Consider the following 23,982-nt stretch of genomic DNA (forward strand, 5'->3'; position numbering starts at 1 on the left):
AGTCAAATGCAACTGAACTGATGCAAGCAAAATCCAAAAGGTATGTAAAAGGGGAGTACTCACTTGCAGAGGAAACATCAGGATAGAAGGAATATAGCAAAGTGAGGAGCTTACAGCAAGTTCATGCCCTGCATTAGCAGTCATGAAGCCAACTATGAAGCAGGAATCACCCTGTTTTGTGAAAACGTTCTCTTCTAAACAAGATTATTGGTAACAGGAACAACCTAACATTTCCCTGGGATCCATTTCACAGAAGCACAAAGTCACAGAATCACTGAGTTTGGAGTTGACCTCTGGAAGTCATTTGGTCCAACCTCATGCTCAAACAACCAGCCAAACCTGCTAAGTCTGGGTAAATTATCGTCATTTACTTGAAACAAATTGCATTAAAAAAAGAAAAAAAGAAAAAAGAAAAAAAGCAAAAAAAAAAAAAAAAAGGCAAACAAAACACTTAACCCAGTAGTCTAGTCCCAGGAAAACATTGCTGCATTTTTATCTTTAAGGCTTCCACCATGTATCATCACCAAGGACAAACATTTTGGCAGAGGGAGAAAGCGCACAGCACACCATCAAAGTTAAAGATTAGTTTTTGCTCCCACAGTTATGACTTACACATTTCACAAAACCAACAAACAATCTGTGCTATTTCAGATATGGATCTCTTCCATCTCAATGGGACTTAATTCCTTACCACTGAAAAAAGAAGCCCCAAAAAACTGAATAACTGAAGCGACATTATACAAAGCATAACCTCAGGCTGACAGTATTTTTATGTGCATTGAAGGAAAGACTGCATTACTGAACTAGACCAAACGCCATTTCCAACAGAAACCTTTCATTCTTATGTGCTGCCATGAGGAGGATTACATTACATAGCACTGCACTGAGCCCATTTATACCATTCTATTTTTTTAATCATGCTATAAAAATAATCATCTCAGCTACTCATACTAATCATAGAAATATTAATACAAGACACCAATTACTCTTTTGTTGTGAGATTTTCTTCTTCATGCTAATATGAGAGCTATAAAGTTTATGCTTCCCATAAGTTGCAAGAAATTGTATTTTACTGCAGAAAGCTAACATCAAAAATAATTACTGTTATAAACATACAGCAAAATACAGTCACATTGGGCACATATCAAGGTTTTATGTGAAAAATTTAGCACAAAGCCAGATGCTGTACAGTTTTGCTTTTTTGAGATGTACAGTGTGACAATCACTTTTACCAAAATAGAGAAAAATATTCAGAAAAAAAATGTTTAGAAATAATAGGTAGGTGTTGCTTTAACAAAACTATTCACATAGTAAAAGGTGTCAAATTAAGACAAGCCTTCCCATACAAGCAAAATTCTGTTTAAAAATCAATTTTGATGTGTAATTTCTTGAGATGTAAGATCTATATAGTCTCTTCCCCCATTCTGAAGCCAAAACACACAAATTTCCTAATTTATGAGAATATCACCACACTACTTTTATCAGTATTATTTTAAATAGCCTTCCCTTCCCATCTTCACAGTTTCTGTTTTTATTGGGAAGAGAAATCCTTTTTATTACCAAATCCATTCCCTGTAGGCACATCACCCATTTTTTTATTTTTATTTTTATTTTTATTTCATAAATCAACACAGCTTCACCTAAAATTTAGTCAGGTGTCTCATCCCACCATGCTTCATATTTGGCAGCCTAAGTTTCCAGTTTTCAGATTCTCAGCACCAGTTTGTAATTATTTCTTTTTGAGCTATAATATTATCTTTTATATACGAATCCTTCTGTGGACAGGACAGCAATCATATTTCCTCTCAATTTTCATTTTTACAGAGTCACACAAAACAAGGACTTTAATCTCCTATCATAAACCGGTCTCTCCATTCCCCAGGTATCTGGAAACCTGCCTTTGCAACGTTCTAGTTTGAATTTATTTTTCTTAAGTGTATGTGGCCACACTGACAAGCTTGCAGATGACACCAAGCTCAGTGGTGCAGGTGATACCACAGAAGGAAGGGATGCCATCCAAAGGGACCTGGACAAGTTTGAGAAGTGGGCCCATGTGAACCTAATGAGGTTCAACAAGTCCAAGTGCACGTTCTGGTGGAAGAAAAGCTTGACATGAGCCAGCAGTGTGCACTTGCTGCCTAGAAGGCCAACTGTGTCCTGGGCTGCATCATCAGAGGGGTGGCCAAAAAGAATGAGGGAGGTGATTGTGCTCTGCCCTTGGGAGGCCCCGCTTGGCATGCTGAGTCCAGGTGTGGGTCCTCCAGCACAAGAAGGATGTGGGGCTGTTAGAGTGGGTCCAGAGGAGGGCCACGAGAATGATCAGAGGGCTGGAGCACCTCTCTGGGGTAGAAAGGCTGAGAGAGCTGGGGATGTTCAGCCTGGGGAAGAGAAGGCTTCAGGGAGACTTCTTTCTGTCATTTTAGTACTTAAAGGGTACTTATAAGGAAGACAGAGAACAACTTTTTGCACAGGGAAATAAGCGATAAGACAAGGGAAAATGGTTTTAAATGAAAATGGTTTCAAACTGAAAGAGAGGAGATGTAGATTAGATAGAAAAAAATATTTTTGGAGGAAATTATTTCCTGTGAGGGTGGTGAGGCACAGGAACTGGTTGCCCAGAGAAGCTGTGGATGCCCCATCCCTGGAGGTGTTCAAGGTCAGGTTGGATGGGACTTTGAGCAACCTGGTGTGGTGGGAGGTGTCCCTGCCCATGGCAGGGGGTTGGGACTGGGTGATCTTTATGGCCCCATCCAATCCAAACCATTCTTTGATTCCTTGTAAACATCCTAACACTGCCATATATTAGAAGATCCATGATATAATAAGATTTGGCTGTTTTCTACAAATGTATCACTCTGATGGCTCAATCATCCTATGATTAACACTCCAGTGTCTTTTCACATAACCCTGGTACAACTCACGAGTGCATGGCCCTGCACTTCTCACAGCAGCCTTTCATCCCATTTGCACTATTATTCCACTTCAACTGCTCATCCAATTTTTTTTTTTCAGCATGAAACTCTAATCTTCAGCACAATCCTTCTAATAACTTGTGCCATCAATATATATAGAGTTTTTGCATTTTTTTTTTTTCAGTAAGACCACTAATGAAAACATGTTTGAGTAATCTCATAATTGGTCATTGGGAACTTCTTTGGTGACCTCTAACCAGCCTTCCAGCTCCACTTTTGCCTCTGGTTAGATTTTGATCCTTTTCCTCTCCTATATCTGATTCTTAATTCCTATTTTAACAAATAATTCTCTACAGAGCAGATGACAAATACAGTATTTTGTTGAAGTCTGTATGGATTTGATATATGTTATTTCTTCTGGTTAGAAAATTAACTATCTGTTTAATTAATGATATCATCTGAGACAGGCGTGACCTAGTTGTGGTGATCATACACTGTATTTTAACTCTTTTGTCAAGTTTTGTGTATTTTGGTTAGTCTTTCCTTAAAACTTCGTAGTACTTGTGTTTGTATACTATTTAGAGAATACTAATGCTCTTTAACTGAGTCTTTTTTTCTAATTTAAGTACTATTTTTAATCTATTCCCCCAGGTAGTACCAATTCCTGCTGCAATATATTTATTAAAAGTATTTGCTGTTAGAATGGAAACTTTATTATGCAAGTCCTTGGATGTGGATTATGTGGTCTCTTCTGATTTAAACAATTACATAATTTAAGTTTTGCTTCCCCCTGGAGGTGAGAATTTCCATTTCTACATAATCATTCCTATTAGCTCCCCTGAGTTTGTCCCAGGCTTGATATCATCATTAAGATTTGAGAAATGCTACATGTTACACCTAAAACGTATTAATTTATGTAACTGTTAATGTCAAAATTTTCCTCTTTTAACACTGACATTTTCATTCACACTGACTACACTTCCATTCTTCTACAATTTTTATAATTTTGATTAAAAAAAAAAAAAAAGTGACATCTTAATTGGGTGGACTCTTCAAAACATTAAATTAATTTCCATGTTTTCTGTTTTTTTTTTTTTTTTGTTGTTTGTTTGTTTGTTTTAAAGATACAGTTCTCTATACTGGCCAATCCCATTTCCATTTCTTGCAGACTCTTTACTTATGATTAGTATTATTTTTAGTATGGTTATTTATCCAGAGAAATGTTTTTTGTTTGTTTTACAATGTATATTAATTGCATAGATGTATTAATTCCAGCCATTGTTCTAACCTTTGACTGAAGATGACATTTGTGCTACTAAGTAGTAGCCCCTTTTATTTCAGTTTAATTACCTACTGTATGCAATTGCTCAGATATTTGTCTTTGGAAACCCAAATGCTTTACAGATCTATGATGGTTTCTAACACTCTCTCCCCATCCTTATTCCTACCTGTCTTTGGATTACTGGAACACTGATTCAGTGCAACAATTATCCTAGTTTTTCTTCCAAATGATTTTGATACCAAGAGGTTCTATGCTACCCACTCTGCCCTATCTCCCCTGCCTCAAAGATTATGCCATTAATGCACAAAATCATCCAACTAAATCCACTTGCCACTGCAAGCTCTCCTGGGCTCATGCCATTTTTTGGATAATACCTCTTTTCCCTTCAGCATCAATAGCACTCTGATTTTCATGCACCTGCCTGGATCTTTACACCGATACACCAATGCTTCCATGGTTTACATTGACCTTACCCAAACTGCCAGTCGGATGATGTGGGATCCCTTTGCTAACTGTATATTTACTCCACAATCTTTATCAGCAGCAGGACTTTTTCTTTTTTCTTGCTAGTTCTCACCTAATAATATTGTTCCTTTATCCACTTCTGTAGTCTCATTTATCCAATTTTAATTTCCCTGTGCCCTCAAGGCTTATACAGGCATCACATGGGTCTGTTTTGCACTTTCTCCTGTAGCCCATTTCTTCAGCTTAAAACTACTCTCATCAATCTCATAAAATGAGGAAGCTGCATATTGTCTACCCCCTGACAATAACCTTATTTTGTTTCTGATATATTATGATGAAATAGCCCAAAACTTTCTCTATTGCGCAGTTTATTTCTCAACCCTCTCATGTCTTTATGCTCCTTGTCTAGAGGCTGACAGTCTCCACTGGAAATCAGCTCAGCCTCCCCTCCACCACTTCCCCATGTTTTACAGTCACTCTTGATCTGCTCCAACAAGAGTCTCAAAGTCATTCCTCACACAAAATAACATTGGTAAGGATTCTTCTCATTCCTTCCTGGCTTCTTTTAGGATTCCGGTAGCTTATGCCTGTGCAACCAGCAAACTTTTTGCTCTCTAGATTCCCCTCTAGCATTCCCATCTGCCTTCTGCAAGGTAACCCATAATGATCACAGTCTAGACCCAACAAGTCCTTCAATTTGATTAGATCAGTTAGATCCATCCAACATGTAGGAACTCAGCTGGGTGTCTGCGCTCACATTTTTAGCTTATTTCCTAATGTAGTTCAATGCACCTAAATGCTGGCAACAGGGGAGGACAACATTGAATAATTTTAAAACAATGGTTCTATTAATATACAGCAATTATTATGATTTTAATGCATTCAAAGTGCCATTGCAACAGATGCACAGGCCCAGCCAAAAATTCCCATCTTCCCTTTACTTCTATTCATCACAATAGCTCCAAGTCCAGTTACTGCCATTTGTCAATACTGTCATGAAGTAACCCAGGTCTCAAACTATTTCTACAGTACAGTCTAGACTTTCTGAGATGTAATTACCTCTACAATCCCAAAGCCTTCTCCCATCTCTTTTCTCCCAGAACCTCAAGAATTTTTTGCCTTCTTTCTAAAGTTATTGTCTTTGGAGTCTTAGATTTCCCCTCGTTATCTATTTATCATTTCTCTTCAATAATCCTGCATAATTATTCCAGCAAAGTTATCTATTACTCCCTCACCCAAAACAACCACCCAGCTCATGAAGCACAAAACTGTCTGTAGGGTATTTGGGTTTCCAAAGACAAATATTTGAGAAATTGCAGACAGTAGTAGACAATTAATCTGGAATGAAAAGTGCAGGCATTACTATGCAAAGCAGGCATGAATGTCATCATCAGTCAAAGGTTCAAATGCATGTTAGCACCTCACCCTTCAGATACCTCAAACTGGGGCTGAGAGAGAAATTCTGTATGGCCCGGTTCTAAGTGTCATATCACCTTTTTTGATATAGTCACATTTTTTACTATTTACTGTCCAAAGTACAACTAATTTCAGATTTTGAAGCCATTTGGATCAACTGAACTAAAAATACTAATTCTTGCATCTGATAAGGCTGGTGTGCCCCAGCAGCAAAGACTTGAGCATAAACAACTACGCTCAAATATGTTGACAAAATCCACATGATACCAATGTAACCCTAAAAACAGAACAACACATAACTATAGAACACTGAGACTTTTTGATGGGAAATTTCTACCTGCCAAATGTAACTAAAACATCATAACTTATGCAGCCATGCATTTTCCAGTTTTGCTTTGATACAATATTGTGAACTTCCTGCAATGCCTCCCGAACCTTACAGTATCCATCATTTTTTTTCCAAGATTAAACTTTCAAGTTCTATGAATATGCTAGATATCACTTTCTTTTGATTTTAGCATTTAACCTTTTTTTTTTTTTTTTCAACTTTTATAATGTTATTTTCTAGATCTCATGCAATGGTAAGAATGAATACCAACAGCTCAAAACCAGAGAGCAAATAACAAAGAACCCAGCACATACACACTTTAAGAACATTATAATTCTTAAGCAGTTTAATAATTTTGTTGACTCTGTCAAACAAATAGCTTTTGAACATTTAATGTTGGTAACTCTTACCAGTGTACTGCTAGAACCACTGATTTTTCATGTGAAATTTCTTACAAGTCCCTGTCTTACACATCTTGGTAACTTAAGTTTAAGCCAAAGTTAATTCCATCCTGATTCAATTCCCAGACACTCTAAGTGTCTTACCAAAGATGATTAATTCTAGCTGAACATCAGGCTTTGGGCAGACTTTTAGGGTCCTGCAAGAGTCAGAAGGAAAATGATTCCCACTACACAGGTGAGGAATTAAGTTTGGATGTACCATAAACTGTACACCTTGGATGCACAATGAGGGTCACCATTCAACTGACCTTTCAAAAAGGATACTATATGCCTTTAAATATATATATTCATCTATCTATATTTATCTATATTTATATATCTGTTTTTTATAAATACAAACCTACAATGTTTAATATTGGTTTGATTCCCATCAGTTTTAGTGCTGCATCTGAATCTAAACACATTGAACTGCTGAGAGCGCCCACAGAATTACCACGGCTGCTTGTACAGCTTCAGAACATCCATCTTAATGAAAATAGCCCAGCTCACCAGCTTGACATTGAGACACCCTCACACTTCACATTCAAGCTTTGTGGTAGCTTTCTCCATATACAAACCAAGATGAACCACAATCATTCTTTCAGTAAATACCAGTAGCTCCCATTCATTATTTTCACTCAGGCTCTGAGGGAGATAGGATAAAACCAACCCATCCAACAAGGAAGTGTTCTTCAGAGCACATATGTTACTCTATCATTCTGCTCAATCCAAGGAGTAGCTTTGACAGAAAATGTATTGCTCCCATTGCTGGCCCCAGGAACACCATTTTATCTTAGGATGAAAGTGCTGCAGAGAGCCCAAAAGATATACAGCAGACAGCCAATACATTTATGTGGCCTACACAACTCTCATTGAACTCCAGTTGTAGTTTTACTTATAATTAAAGCAGCCAATCACCTTCCAAGGCAAAACTCTGTTTTCAAATTTCTCAGTAAAATCCTGTATCTACAACGACGTTCCATAGACACTATGCAGAAGTGGAGTTTCATTTAATGAGTTACAACTTTGCTTTGCTACTTGGCTATTAACAGACTAGAGGGGGCGAGGAGATGACCTCCCTAATGATTTCTCAGAGAGTGGAGATTTATAATGAGAAACTGGAAGAGTTGTCTTCAGATACATCATGATGATTTGTGCAGATACAAAATCTATAAGGCATTTTGCACCATGCTGCAAATACCAGAACTTCATCATAGCAGAGAAGAACATGCTTCTCCCAAGCTCCTATTTATTTTCAAGTCAGTACTGCAGTATTCATTGGTGAATTCAGGGAGACAGAATACCCGTGATATTTAGCTGAAGCAGTTTTTTAAAGATGAAAGGAACATTCTGCAGGATGCCTCACAGGATGCAATTCCTTTAACAAATGGCATGTCTGGCTTTAATAAGTGGACACATTTCTTTATAGACTGCAGAAACCGTTAAAAAGGGTTTTCTTTTGAGTCAAACATATTGGAAAGAGGATGAAAGAAATAATAGAACCTTTTAAAGTAACGCTCGCATTACCATATTAAGAGGAAATCTTTCATAACATACAGCCACTCTGTTAGATTAGCCAAGTTGCAATTTTAAAATCTAATGTTAGAGACTGTAACCATAACCTAAGCCAGAGCGTGTTACATTATTGTGTCACTTTGAGCGTGCCGATACGTGGTTGGCCATAATTATTTACTATCATTACACACACACCTGCTAGACAGCCACATCCTATAAAGCATTAGTGTCCTCATCACAGCTCACCCTTGCAGCTCATCAATCGTCCAGATGAGACTGTGGCAAGACGAACTCAGGCTGCAGCCATCACTCACTTGCTGCCCAAGGGATGCGACACAGAAACAGGACTTGGCATCCCTCAGCTGGTGCAATAGGTGTGTGTGGCTGTCAGGAAGCAGGAGAGCCAGGGAAGGCTGTCCTCAGCTCCTAATCTCACAGCAGGACCAAAACGATGCTAAGCTGCTTGCTAAAGACAAATGAAAGGTGCCTCAAGTCTTACAGAGTGAAGGGGGGAAAAAAGAACAACAACAGCAAAAGAATAAGAACCCACAGATGAATAAGTAATTGCATTACTCCTGATATAGATGACTTTTATTAAGAATAGGAGAAACCATAGTCCTGGTTTGCTATATAGCAAAGGATAGAGACTGCGAGTTACCTGCATGCTGGGTCCAAAAATTTGTCTGGCAAGGGAATATTGGAGTAATCTTTTAAGCTAGCTGGTGGAAGTCACTGTTCTTCCTTTCCTTGCAGTTGGTTGTCCCAAGACACATGAAGACACATCAAAGACTGAAATCCAGTTTTCTGTGAATATTAACTATGACCATTTAATGGAACTGCTGAATAAACATCACTTCAGCTTAGTAAAATTGCCTGATAATTAACAATGCTTATGAGAATGTTTAGCACCAGTGCAGACAGGATCCAATTAATGCTGCATCATCTAATGAACAATGTTTTCTTTGGTTGTTTGGGCTCTTTTGTTCTTTTTAGAACTGAGAAAAACTGTGACAGCATCATGGAATTTTCCTTCTGGAAAATATATAAATATCTTGCTTACCTTTCCCTAGCTACCAGGCTCCCAAGGGGCTTAAACACACTACTGATTCCACTAGGTTTGCCAGTTATAAGATCACCTAATATAACAAATGGTGGGGATGTTTGCTTTCTTTACTTCAAGACTATTTTAAGTCCAGTTGTAGTGAGCTGAGAAAGTAGAAGAGAAAAGCCCAGGGCTTTGACATACGTCTTCCAACCCTCGGAAAAAGTGAACATTTCATTTTTTTCTCATGATTTAGAGAATCAGTGCTGAAGGAGTTAGAATCAGTTTCAATGTTACTGGATATGTTGTTTAGAAAATCACTTAAGACTAAATTGGTACTAGCATCAATTTCTGTAAGAATAATTTTGTTACCATTTAAAAGAGATCTTATACAGTATTTTAAAATCTTCTGTACAAGCGTTAACAGGCATTTGTTCAGTTTTTCCATTAATGTTGTCTACAATGTGTATCAGTATTATAGATTTCAGAATCCTTTATAAATCCTGACTTTTCAGAACCCTCAAGAATTTAAGCCATATATCAGCATGGTGAAAATGAGATGCAGATTTTGCCACTAATCATGGCTCAGTCAGAACTGAGCTTCTAATGAGTTTTCTAACACACACCTTGTCTTTCACACTGCCTCGCACTTTCCACCCAACCCTTGTCACTGTTGGAGTCCGCTGACCTGGCAATGAGCACTCTGCATCTCCACATTGACACTGCCTGCAGGTCACCCCCTTCTACCTTCACCATGTATCCTCCTGGCAGCTACAGCAAGCGTATGCGTGGAAGATGATTCAAACTGTAAGTGGATCTGTACCTGTTTTTAATGTCCTTTAAGCAAGTATTCAGGTGAAAAATAGAAATGAACCTATTCAAAACCTTTTGACAGGGTTAAGAAACTCTCCTTAAATAGTCCTGCCACAATTTAAGTGATCTTTCATCTCGTGTATTGGCTTCTCTAATGATGCAAGAATATCAGCTGGTTGCATTTCCTTATTGCAACGAGATATGGTGTGCCTCCTGAAGAGATAAGGACACTTGGGCAAACTTCATCTCATATCTCTCAGAACACTGCCTGAGAAGCTACTGAATGCTCAAGTTCATTGGCTGCACATCCTATCAGCACAATTTTAAAATTATCAGCAAAGTTTGGGTTTGACTTTCAAGTAAGTAGCTTGACAGGGCTTCTGCTTGAGAGATGACATCTTATCAGAATTACTATATAAAATAAATATATAGATTATATAGGATATAAAGAGCCGAGCTGCTACATGCCATAGAGCAGCACAGAACAGCTCCAACTGGTATGGCTAAACTCAATGTAAGAATAAGCACTACACAACCTTTTGAGGAAGATAAAAGACCAACTGGTGTTAAGACTGCATGCTTAAACATGCAGAGATCAAGAGTGAAAATTAAGGCTACACCTGGTGTGTGCTGCCAATATTTTCCCTGAGGGCTTGTAAAAATCTCTACCTTGTCACCTGTAATAAGATTCCTGCTTATGGACGAAAAAAGGAAGAGACTAAAGAAGTTCACAAATTCATGTGTTTAGCTATAGCTTAGCACTCAAATTTTAACTCTTGTGTTGCTACTAAGAGGAAAATACAGAAATGATAATTAAAATACTTTTATTATTATCATTGAAGTACTATCAAACATCACTAAACTATTACTGCAGTTCACCTCTGTGGGTCTTCACAGGCCAGCTGGGATGGGGTGCTGCTCCATATCACACACCAGGGAAGGGGTCTGGAGCTTCCCACATTTTCCTCCCTAAAGCTTTCAGCTTTGTGCTGGTGGAAATGCCCCTCTTTTGACAAAAGATGATTTTCTGTATTTTCAGTGATTAGCTGAATAAAAAAAAAAAAATGTAATCCATGTTAACTGTAAGTTTTCAAGAAGTTTTCAAGTGAGGCTGAACAGCAGTTACTAAATAAAGGAGATGACTACAGACCACCATTTTTATCTCTGGGTATAGATTTAGTACATGAGTGAAGGGAGAGATTAAGGCTATTACCACTGCCCCCAACCCTTGAAATAGGAGGATATAGCTAAATGAAGCTCCTAGATGATTTCAGAGAGCAGCTGTATGGCATAATAGACGAGAGGGCAGCCCTCAATACTCCCATAACAAGCAACAAGATCAGCGTTATGTACGAGGAGGTCATGTCAGTAAGGCACCCAAGGGGATTTCATGCAGCTAGGAGCTCTACAGAAATTTTTAATGTACACTGCGTTAAAATAACTTGCCAGTCAAGCAGGAAGGAATTGTTTTGCTTGCTACAAACCATACAGCTAACTAGCAGCAGCTGCCCTGATGCTAAGTATGACTATTCCCTAATTTGACCTGTTGTGATGACAAGCATGACAGTGGACTAATTATCACCACTCCCCAAAACTGTGTTGCAAACTTCTAGTGAAGACAAGTTTATAAGAGCACGGAAGACAAACAAAAATATGTACATTAAGTTAAACTTCTCTTTGCTCTGATTTTCACTAAATTCAGACAGCAGCAGCATATGAACACATTTTTCATGGAGATGTGTGATTGATAAGCCTCTGAACTCCTATGAAACTACAGAGTTAGCTTACCTGATATAGGTACAATTTTCACTTCTATTGACATTATATGCAGTGATACACATCAAAATGATGATGTTAAAAAGAAACACTATAAAACAAAAAAACATAAGATTCATTTAAATACTTTCCCTCAGAAAACAGGAAAACAATATCTTATTTTTCAGTTGAAATTAACAAGTCACTTTTTAACCTTTAACCATATAAGGTTAAAAAAAAAAAAGTTAATTTGATTTCATAATTAGGCATGGAACCCTTCTGCAAACTTCTGAAAAGAAAATAGTAACATTTCTGCATTTACCTTTTAGACAAAAAGCTTGAGATTATAACGAAAAAATAATAATTAAATATCTAAAGATTCAGTTCCAGAATTATTTCAGTATTCTTCACTCTATTGCATATTGTACCTCCATTGTGACAGAATGATTAACCTAATAGAAGCTTTCTGGAGCAGAATAAAAAGGAGAGTGAGAACACACTGCAGCCTCTGATCATTTGATTTTGTGGGTCTCAAGGAACTCAGGTACCAAGTAGAGCTATGCCTTACAACTCATGTAACTTTCATGGAAATTAATAAACCTCTTAGCCTGAGATAATCTGCATTCAGTGGATATACAAAATCAATTACAAATGCCTGGAAAAAGGGCTTCCTCTCCACCTTTTCTTAAGCAATGCACAGAGCACCCACTTGCCCCTTCAGTTCTGTGTTTTACATGCTTAGTCATCAGCAAGTAAGTTATAGTTACACTGTTCTTCCACTAAAAAACGCCTCCCAGCCACCTAACTCCAACATGATATTTACATGGCAATTACTACCACCACCATGTCTCCCAGAGACTTCCATGGGAGCTGCATACGTTCACCCAACTGCACATGGGTGACGTGTGTGGAGATGCACACCACAAGCTCATGCACAGGGACTAGCTCAAGTGATAGGAAAGCCACTCTTCTGAGAAAAATCTGCTTGGTTTATGCTTATGACTTCTTCCCTGTGGGTGACAGGTTGTTGTCTCTACCTGCCTGCAGTCATATGAAGAACAAAACACCCAAAGGAAAAAATGACTGGGGCTTGTTTTGACCTGTGGATACCTGAATGGGGATAGCAGCAGTCCAGGCTGAAAGAACTCCTCCTTGCTTATGATCTCCCTATGAGCCCCACTGACCTGGCAGTAAAATAAGAGATACCTGCAGACAACTCTGATCCCACTCGCCTGTGGCCAAATGTCAACAGCTCCACCAGTTTCTACTAGGGAGCAAGAGACCATCACTGCCAACTTTCCTTCCACTGGTGAAAACCTGCCATTAGCACTGGCTTAATTTTGGAAGACAAATATGACAAAGCATTACACAGGCATATAAAGGAATGTTTTTGGTGTCAGAATGACCTATTTGAACCATCATTCAAAGCAGCACAATTTAAATAATTTCCTTGACCCTAAAATATTTCTGGTGTTGTGTAGAGAAATCTTTCCCTGTCAATTGCCTGATATGCCCAAAAGCTACAGTTTGCCCCCACACCTCTGGTCCAGTGGTGGACACCACAAACCACTGCTGAATGTGGGACTGAGAGCTAGACAGCCCCATGAAGAAGGACGTCAGGGAGTGTTACCAAGGTCAAGATTGGCATTTAAAACAATCCTTTAGGAATTCAAGCTCAAAAAACAGGAAGCATCATTATCCGAACTGAGATCAAATGGTAATAGAGGAGGTAAATCAGCACAAAGAGCTAAGCTGGATCCCATAATTGCTTACACTTTAACAATCGGAAACAAAAGGAACGAGGTGGCAGATGAGTCTCAGTTAATTACAGACTGCATACATGTGGTCAGCCACAACAAGCATACCACAAGGTGAGACGCAAAGGCCAGAAAGCAGCCAAATATAACACAGGAACTTACATGGCTCGTGCACAAACTGCATGCATGGTGTTAACACTGCCTGGAATGTCCAGCTTGTGGATGAGGTTGCTTATCACACAGTCATTTGTAAATCCGTGTTACAAAATAGTAACTGATAAGACGGCACTTGACTTGTTAGATTGGAAGTACTTTAAGGGGAGGCCAGACTTTGATTTCAAACTGCAGAATTAGCTTTAACACCTTTAGTTGCTATTTGCTCACCCACACTAATGCTTGGTAGTTATCACACTGCCATAATTAAAAGACGTGAGTCTTGAATGAAGGGTCGTGTTAAGCTTTGTGACTGGAAAAGTCTGAGTAACTGGGGTCCCTGGAAGAGGTGAGATTTGAAAGAGCACTGACTGGTCACTGACAGCCACACATAACAGGACACAGGAAGCATCGTTGGACAGGCAGAATATAATTTCCAGAAGATAAATCTGCAACCTCAAAAGAAGGCAATGCACATTCCAGGTCCTGACCACCAGCTCAGGCTCTGCAAGGTTACAGCCAAGATGCAACCAGGTAGGGAAGCTCCTTCTGAAATGTGATTGTTATCCAGGCAGTGCCCAGCACCTCATGCAGCAGAGCTGCAGTCTCACCTTCTTGGGTAACCTTCCTCTCCTGCGTCTTCCAACTTCAAAAGTTTGACTTCAACTTATACAAACAATTGAACTGAGTCTTTCTCAGGTCTAGATGCAGCAGATGAACCTGCGTTTTGGAAGACAGCAGGTTGAGGAGGTCTCTCTCCAAAGGTCTCGCTGCCGAGGAAGCCTCTGGTTCAGCCAGAGCATACACAGACACTACCAAGTTCTCAAACCTGGGCGTATCAGACTCAAGGTAAATGTTTCCTAAATCAGGACACAACCACAGCCTGTGTCAGCAGGAGATGGCTATCATAAAACACACATTCCTCAATAATAGCACAACATTGTCTGTTCTTAAATATCCAGATATTAATACTCTGCATATGTCCACACAGCTAGCTGTGCATTCCAGATGTTTTAACTTCCCATGTATTTGCAGCTTTTTTTTTTTCTTTTTCTTTTTCTTTTTTTTTTTCTTTTAAAGCAGCATTAATAACTGCCTCTTTTTATCTATTTATTTTCAGAGGGAGAAAAGGGGTAGTAATCACGGATAGGCCCTGGGTCTTTCTGCTTTCCTTAAAAGGAACAGTACTTCTGGGTCACCACTTATGCCATAAATGCCTTACTGATCAGAAGAAGGCCAAAGAGTAGATCAAACCCTTACTCACTGGGAAAAGACAGTTTTTAACAAATGGCATGGAAAAGGCAGAATTTTGAATATCTTTCTCATCTCAGACTTCACTAAGAGAGTCAGCTGTGATCATGTATCTTTCGTAATTAATACCAGGGAAAAAATCTAAATGGAGAAGGAATAAAAGAGAAAGTAATCTGTGTCTCATTAATCTCATCCTAGGGCATCCAAGAACTGATGATTTTTTTTCTTTCTTAATATTTACCTGAATTCACTCAAGATGAGTGAAATACCAGAAGACTGGAGAAGGGCCAATGTTGTGCCTACTCTTAAAACAAGATAAATGATTTAGGAATTAAGATTATTTTGGGTGAATCATCTTTCCCAGTGGGGAAAAAAAGAACAAAAAACTGTTAAATGTCTAGAAGATTTTAAGGATGATTAAAATGTAGCAAAAATACATAGCAAAAATGTACGCAGAAGTTAATCACAAATTTAAAACATTACTATGTCACCGTGTAAAAAAAAATAATAGAGAGAGAGAAAAGTACTTGCATAAGGATTTACAGTTATCTATGTGCACAAAATGTAACATAATCCTTCTACTCTACTTATGGGTGGAAGACCACATCCAGATTTGAAAATCACGTTAGAGGAAATGTGGGCTAACCAGAGAGACTCTAGAGTGTAACAACAAGACTCTTCAGGATATTGGTTATGCTGATATTTCTATCAGTTTCACTATTCACACTATGGATACCAAGGCCTGTTTTCATGAACAGACTTCCCAGGGTCCTCCAATGTTCCTCAAAATGCAAATTCTGGGAAAGATCGTATGAAAGAAATACAAACTTCATGGTGTTCTATCCACTTCCAAACAAGAAACTCTAAACTGTAGAACAATTGCTGTCTTGTATGAAAATGTAATTTTTTGCATTTGTATGGCAATACAAATAAACTTATTAAAACTGAACTCACAAGTAACACTTTAGTTTACTAGAATATCCACAATGATAAATAAACGCAGAAACTTGAAAGTTACAGTTTCATTTAAAAACTCTAACTCTTGCTTTGACAACAGGACACAATTAAAAATCATACAAGTTTTATTTGTACCATCAGTTCTGAAAAGAAAAAAACTATTTTGCAGAAACAACCAGACTAGAAAGGTTTACAGCAGTTGGGAATAATACTTTTAAGCTTTCTCATCCAAGTTTTGCAAAATTATTCCAGATTTAAAAAGTACTGTTTGACTGGCATCTCCTGAAACCTCTAATACCAAAATGCTATGGTTCCTATTCAACCATGACACTTAACTCTTAAACCAATATAAATTTTGCATATACATAAAAAGTTATATACTCTATATGAAATATATACTTACACCCTATGCATGACTAAGTGATATTGATAAACTACATTATAGAACATGGATATGTTAATCATGTACTTTTGGGTACCTCCAATCTGTGCTGCCTATTCATCTCCCTAACAATTTATTTTAAACTTGAAAACTACTGGCTGATTCCAGAGAGACACAATTTAAAGAAAAATCAGTCTTTACAGAAATTATTCCTATTTCTTCCCAAAACTGTAGCCTCTGCAAAATTCCCTTGTCTAGATGGCTTAAGGTCTTCCAGAGTTGTGGAGGGTTTTGGTGGCTTTCCCCCACATCCCATATTATTAGCCCTTATGGAATAAGAAACAGAAGATCATGAGGGGATGCATAATGATCTATTTCCAATTCTGACAGGTCCCAGAGGAAGAGATTTCAAGGTGAATACACTTTTGCAACTGAAAAATAGTTCCATAAGCAGTGTAACTACTGTAACCTGGTTTCCAATGCACATTTTTTTAGGTGATTGACTACTGACTTTGTAAACTGAATTATACTTAGATTGCAGTGTGCATTCAGCTTCAAAATGTTTCCATCAGAATTCATGCAATCTCCTCCACAGTCTGAATTTTGCTTCTCTGGTGAATTGTCTAAGTTGTGAGCTACAACCCGAACTCTTCTGTGGGGTATGGCTTTTATGAGGTCTCACCCATACGTGAATTCTCTGATGAGTAAGAAGACTTGAGCAAGCACTGCAGATTTTCCCTGAACATGATATTAATCAGGTCTTCCTTCTCCACCCACCAGCAATTTTCAAAAAATTATAGAAAAATATAGATGTGCAGTATTTGACAGGTGTAGGACAAAGTATCCTATGTAGCATATAGTGTATACAGTATATCACACAAAAGCAGTATTTTTGAGACACTTACCTTTCCATCATAATTGCACAAATTCAGATAATAGCTAAAAAGGTTGCCGATGAAGGACGGACTGCCAGAGTGTTTTGACATGACCAATTTTTTTGCAAGAAATCATGCTTTAAAAAAAATATATATATATATATATACTTTATGCTTGGGTCTGAGTCACAACCTCACAGCAAATAAGAACAGAAATTGTCCCATCATTCCTTACCTAAACAAATGTAGAGACATTGAGTTTTCAATATCCATAACTCCAGTTTATATACGGCATAATCTTAATTGAAAGAAAACATGTTCTGTTTCCCTATTCATCCTCCAGGTGAAGCCATACATCAATGACTATGGAAATAAATGTACATCGGCAATGCAAGAATGTTCACTGCCTCATAACTGATCCCTATTTCTACAGTGCAATTTTAAATTTCAAGAGGTATTTTAATAATGTTCGTTTCCAGCTTGAGAAGTTTTTATCTAGATTTCTTTTCTATTTTGATATCAAAGGGTCCATAATATTTTGATCATTTCTTATACTAATATACTGAAATGAAATTACACATGCCTTATTGATTTGCAAAGCTGTATGACTCAAGCTTGAAATTTTGAACAATTAACCATATTAGGATACATGCATCTGATACCAATCCTAGTTTCATTACAGCTTTTCAGACTACTGTACAAGACAGCAAAATTTCTGATTATTTTGTTGTTGTTAAGATTGCAGTATAACTGTGCATTTTACAAGCAGAAAAATATGTGCTGGCAGTAAAAAAGACAGCTACCATTAAATTTGTGAGATAATGAACAATTGTATATACAAGTACTTATAAGATCTGCGTTTTCTGTCTTTATGAATATTAAACAGTTGCAGAGGAAACAAAAATACTGTAGGCTAAATAAAAACATTCCTTGCTTTGCTATTCTTTTAATAATAAAGTTCCTTGGAAGGCTAACCCATAATCTTACATGTGTTCTGGATTTGTAGGTACATCTCTGTCAGGAAATGCTGTGAAATGGAAGTTCCTGAGAGATAAAGTCCTTGGCCTTAAAAATTCCATAGATGTTACTTGAATGTCAGAGAGAATAGTATCCAAACTTTGTCCATGATTTAATATCTCTTCACTTAAAAACCATAACAAGTTTTGATATAATTAGCAATACACATATGGATTATATAGTCACTATTGGAGTTAGTCATAAAAATATAATGGGAAAGCCGTAATTAATTCCACTTTTTATGGTGCTGTTATTGCTTGTTTTGCATGAAGAGCCCATAGATATGAATCCCAAGATATCCCCAAAGTCCTTTGACCCCCTGTCTAATAACTAGGGAGGGGACAAAACAGTTTTCTCTAGTTTTGGGTTCAGCTGAACATGAAATACCAAGAGTTTTACTCTAAATGTTGCATTTGAATGACCATAGTCTGCAAATTAAATAACACAGAAAGAACAAGGGAGGAAAATCTAATGGAAGAAAATGGAGTGGAAAAAATAAAGCAAAGTGAAACAATGTGAAGCCAAATAATAAAACAAATATCAAAGCTCAATAATATAGGACAGAGAAAGGAAATTGAAAAGACAGACAGTAGTATAGTCTCTGCTTTTCTTGGAGGAAAGTATGGGTGACAAAAATCCATAAAGCTCCTCTATCAGCAATGTATCCCAGAAGTGAAAACAAAAAACAAAAAACAAAAAAACAAAACAAACAACAAAAAAACATATTTTAATTGATTTGGTCTTGAAACAGAGAATGAAAAATGAAAGGTTTACATATCTCCACTTTTTTTTCAAACCAAAAATCTGCATGGCAGTGGGCTGCGTTCCCCCAGCCCCTGGCTCCAGAGAGTTCACTGCTGCTGCTGGCATGAAAGCAAAGAGCCAAGCTCCTGACCTCCAGGAGGGTGGGCAGCAATGAGCTTTGCTTGGCGGCCACGTCCAGGGTGGAGCAGAGCCCTGCACAGTGGCTGCCAGCATGGGCATTGATTGGAAGGAAACCAAGCAGAAGGTGTTAAGAGAAAAGCTAGAATAGGCAAAGAGATGTAGGGCAACCATTGCTTTCTTCTGGGAAGAGATGTCCCACAGCAGCAGTGTCCCACAGGTGTCCCACACCTTCAGGACTGTTTCCCCCCTGTACTGGGCACAAGGAAATGACAGCCTGGCTCTCTTGGGTTCCACACAGCAGTGGGGGATGGCTGTACTGCACCCCTCCATCCTATGGCACATCCATGAACTTCTCAGCTGATGCTGAGCTTACATTCAGGGTGTGGACTTGGGGTCTGTATTCCACCTGCTTGTCTGACCTTGGTCTGATGACCAAGCAACAAATGTTGTATCCCTCATTACTCTGGTAAATCAGGTAAGTATTTGTGAAATGCTGTTCTCACCACAACAGTCCCTATAAATTAAGGATCTTATTGTACCCTTTCTGCCTTTTTTTTTTTTTTTTTTTAATATATATTGAGATGAGAAGCAAGCATCCACAGAAATTATGGTCAATGACGTTCATTAAATTCAGGAGAAGAGCGATGGATAAGTAAAAGGTGACCTTCTCAAGTCTTTTGCATCAGGTGGTACTTATGCAATAAAAGCACAGCTGACACTGACTTCAGTTGCAGTTATGTGTGTTCAGCATTGCAGGTCAGACCTAAGGTTTCAGACTTACACCCAGAAACTAAAAGAGAAAACAAATCCACACAGCCAGCATTCACCTGTAAACGTTAACGCATTATGTCCACCACGCAGAGCTCTGTGGCAAAGGCAGAGATAAATCCACTCCAGCCTTTAATGGCTTTAATTATAATGCCTTTTCTCTCCCTCTATCTGCCTCACTGCCTATGCAATCCAACTAACTGTTGAGCACAACTCATCCATTGCACAATGCAATGCAGGGATCCTGCAGAAAAAATAAACAAACCTCAACATATAATCACAATTAAAAGGAATCACCATGCCTTACAGTCCCATTTAAATTGTAAGCCCAGTTTTTGACTTCCTACCTGTTGAGCACTCAGCTTTGCTGGAGAGCTGTCTGTTGACACCACTCACGCATGTTATCTCCTTGGTTTTAATTTAAAAGAGGTTCAAGGAAACTGTAAATGCCACCATGCCAAGCTCACTAGCAGGAACTGGTCTGGCAGTCACAGGTTGCTGTCCCACAGGGAGCAGGATTAGAAGGGGAAGCATGCACGTGGAGCCATGAGGTTTCACCCCTGTGAAGCAGATGAAGGTCTAGTCAAACAGGTCCCCCCCTTCCACGTCACCTTGTCCAAAAGCCTGCATCCCACCTGACAGAGCCTCCTGACATTTCCCTATACCAGCCCCTCTGATCCACCTGCTCCTAAAATCCAGGCCTCTGCCGTAGATGCTCCTCCAAGACCCAATTCTCCTCCCATCTGAGCTCTCAGCCTCCCCTCCTTACGTCTGCAGTTTCAGCCATCGTGTTCAGCCCATACCTGCCCCCCAGCACCTCTCTCATTTCCCTGCATTACCTCTACAAGACCACAAAAGAGCCCTTTGGTCACTACTCACATGCTCCTGCAGTGATGCCCTGTGGCTCACCTTTGCTGTTTCTTTCGGCTTCTGCCAAGGCTGCCACGCTGCCACCATCCAGCTCTGCACCCGCTTCACGCTGAACAGCATCTTTCCCATCACTTTTGCCCATGCTTTGGCTCCATTTGGGGCCAGTTGCCATTTCAGAGATAAGCCCCACTCTCTGCCTTTCCACCTCCCTTGTAACACTTCAGCAGTATCAATATTTGTTCTTCAACATCTCTTGCAAAAACAACTCACAGCAACATCTTGCCTAATGTACACATCATCAAAATGCACAGAGGCAGTACATTACAGAGATTAATTCAGGCTCCAGAAAACAGTAAGCTTAATGCCATAAATACTAAAAGCACATGCCAGGTTGCAGCATTACTGATAACTACTAGGTTTTTCTTTAGGAGAAATCCCACCTAAAAGACGAAGCAGTGAGTACAACCCATGCTGTTAGTTGCAGAGCATTAGACAGCCCCAAAGCATTTAAATGAAATGAGTAAAAGCAGGCCCCAGGAGCTCCATAAAAATCACATCCCTTAAAAGGGCACGCTTGCTATACAGTAAATCCTACATAACTTTCTTTTCTCAAGGCACTGAGCAAATGAGATAACACAAAGGGGACAAACTGCTTTTTCAAGCCCCTTTAACATGGTGAAAACCATAAGCCTACTGTTACAGGGTTTTCCAGGGAAGTTTCCAAATTCTATAAAACTTGACTGAAAAATATCATTTACCAAAGCATCAATAAATATTTTGTTACCAGGGTGGACAAAATTGTGCGTCTGCTTTTTTTTTTTTTTTTTTTTTTTTGAAATAAATGTTTTAATTTCTTGTATACATCACAAGTTCAAAAATGGGTTTCCAAATGGGTGAGACCAGAAGTTTAAGCCCTCCCACTTCCAGTTTTTCTATGTGCTCTCTTCTGCCTTTAATAAAGTGCTTCAGACCCAGTTTCCTTTGTAGAAACAAACAGATCATCCATCTCCCTGAGTAAGATTAGGTGTCATCACTTCTCCCTTCTTTGAGAAATAATAAAAGTCATACTGCAGGGAAAAAAAAAAAAAAAAAGGAAAAAGAAAAAAAAAGGGAAAAAAAAAGGATCTTCTAAAGCTTATTCAGCCAGGAACAAAAACTGTAACCTTGGATGCCATATGTGTGAAATGAAAATACACAGTTTCAAGTTACAGAGGTCTGTGATTTACTTTTTCTCTTCCTATGGATTTAGGATAGAAGGGGCAGTAATTTCTCTTTGGGATTGAAAGGGTTATAATTCTTATTTATATTAAAATACCAAATCTATTAAAAGCCCAATTAGAATACTGCTACTTTTATTTCCTAATATTATGGAAACTTACCCTCATTTTTTGCCCAGCAGATTAAATGGCTACTTTTCAATGCAGTTCTAAGGAGTAACGTCACCAAAACTAACTTAAAGAGGCAATGGGAATGTTCCTGCAGCCTATTGCTTAACAGATAACAGAGAGTAGATCGTAATCTTATATTATCCTCCACATTTGCTTGCACTCTAAAAGCACATAAGCCTTTTGAAATACACTTGATCTGTTCAGTTTCTGTACAAGAAATCTACTCACAGCTGCCTTATTAGAACCTATGGACAGGAGTTTTCCCTGCAACATTGAATGAGAGTCTGTGACTGCACCGATGTACATTTTCCTATGTTACTTAATCTTTCTGACACTCATTCAAATTTACAAATTATCATTTCAAATAAAGCTTCACAGCACAGGGTCAGATTTAGACTGTAAAACATCGTGATTTACCACTTTTATAGACAAACATTTTTAGCTTGTGTACAGCACCTAAACACAAACAAACAACAAAAATGTTTTGAGTCCTTTTATTTCCAAAACAAATGCTTTATGTACTATAATCTGTCAGTTAGAACCAACATGCAGACGCACACACACAACAGTAAAATAATGGATGTTTGGGGTTTATTAAAAAGCCAGTAATTAAAAATCCATTTAATTATTCATTTTACAGTGTGAAATAAATGGTTACCTTTCAGAAAAGGAGCTCTCCGTGGCACAAGCACTTCTGTGATTTCCACCTGCTCTTGCTGATGCTGTTTAACCAGGTTTCCTTCACTGCCAGCTCTCAAAATCTTTTCACCTAAACTAATTTTTCGCGACCGGCTGTTAAAATCTTCTTTCCGAGACAAAGGTGATTTAGGAGCCGTATTAGCTGGTAAAGGTCGAGCCAAGCGAGAGGGTTTGGACATTCTGACTCTGCAGGAATTTACCTGCTCCAAAAAGCAAATTCTAAAAATCCTTCCCCCAGCACAGAGGCTGGGGAGCCGGCGCGTGCAGTTGCAGCTGGGTTTGAAGCGGCGTGCTGCCAGTTCGATCAGTTTTAAACAACAGGCACAGACGGGGTGGTCACACAGCCCACATCTCCCAGACCTGTGGAATGTAAATGCCTGCGAGGGGAGAGCAGGCGAGGCTGCTCCAGCGCGTGCCCTGGGGAGCAGATGCTCTTCCAGGGGCTGCCAAGACTGTGGCGTGCAGGGGTGAGGAGCCGCTGGTGATGCCCCACCTACCCAGGTGCACCGGGAAACGCCACCCAGGCACAGGGGCACCTCTGCACCCCGGGACCCCCCTGCGTTCCTCCCCCAGCCTCCTCTCCTTCCAGCAAATGCTTCCTTCTGTCAGAAGCTTGCTTTATCAAAACGCCAAAACCGTGCTGCTTACGTGCTGTATGGTAAAAGCCTGGTACCAAGGGTATGTTTTTTTGAGTTAAGGGTGGCACGAGACTAAATTGGATTAAATGAGGCATGTTCTCCCACTGTTGTATTTTCCAATTCACCAAAATAAATGAGAGATTGACAGCAAGTATCACCTCTTATGGAAAAGATTGGCCTAAATCCCTCATTATTAACTTGCATCACTTACACCACTGCCAAGGAAAGAACACTGGTCAGAGTATTGCCCACTGTACTTTTTCTTTCTTTCACTGAAATATATGTACCTACAGAAAGCCTGGCCTCTTTCATACTACAGATAACCGTGTTCTTTACTGCCTCTCCAAAGAAATGACTCCTGACCTCAGGCTACA

General features: G+C 38.9%; 1 protein-coding gene across 1 annotated transcript in view; it reads right to left on the bottom strand.

The window, feature by feature from the left end:
• KIAA1217 (KIAA1217 ortholog) overlaps positions 1-23,207 on the bottom strand; it is a 237,831-nt gene extending 214,624 nt beyond the window's left edge. Inside the window, 1 exon segment of the mRNA XM_035318446.1 lies at positions 22,930-23,207. Coding sequence (XP_035174337.1) covers positions 22,930-23,149 — 220 coding nt within the window. The 5' untranslated portion in view covers positions 23,150-23,207.
• Positions 23,208-23,982: the final 775 nt, after the last annotated feature.

The sequence above is a fragment of the Oxyura jamaicensis genome, chromosome 2, assembly GCF_011077185.1.
Source record: "Oxyura jamaicensis isolate SHBP4307 breed ruddy duck chromosome 2, BPBGC_Ojam_1.0, whole genome shotgun sequence".
NCBI classification, from domain to species: Eukaryota; Metazoa; Chordata; class Aves; order Anseriformes; family Anatidae; genus Oxyura; species Oxyura jamaicensis.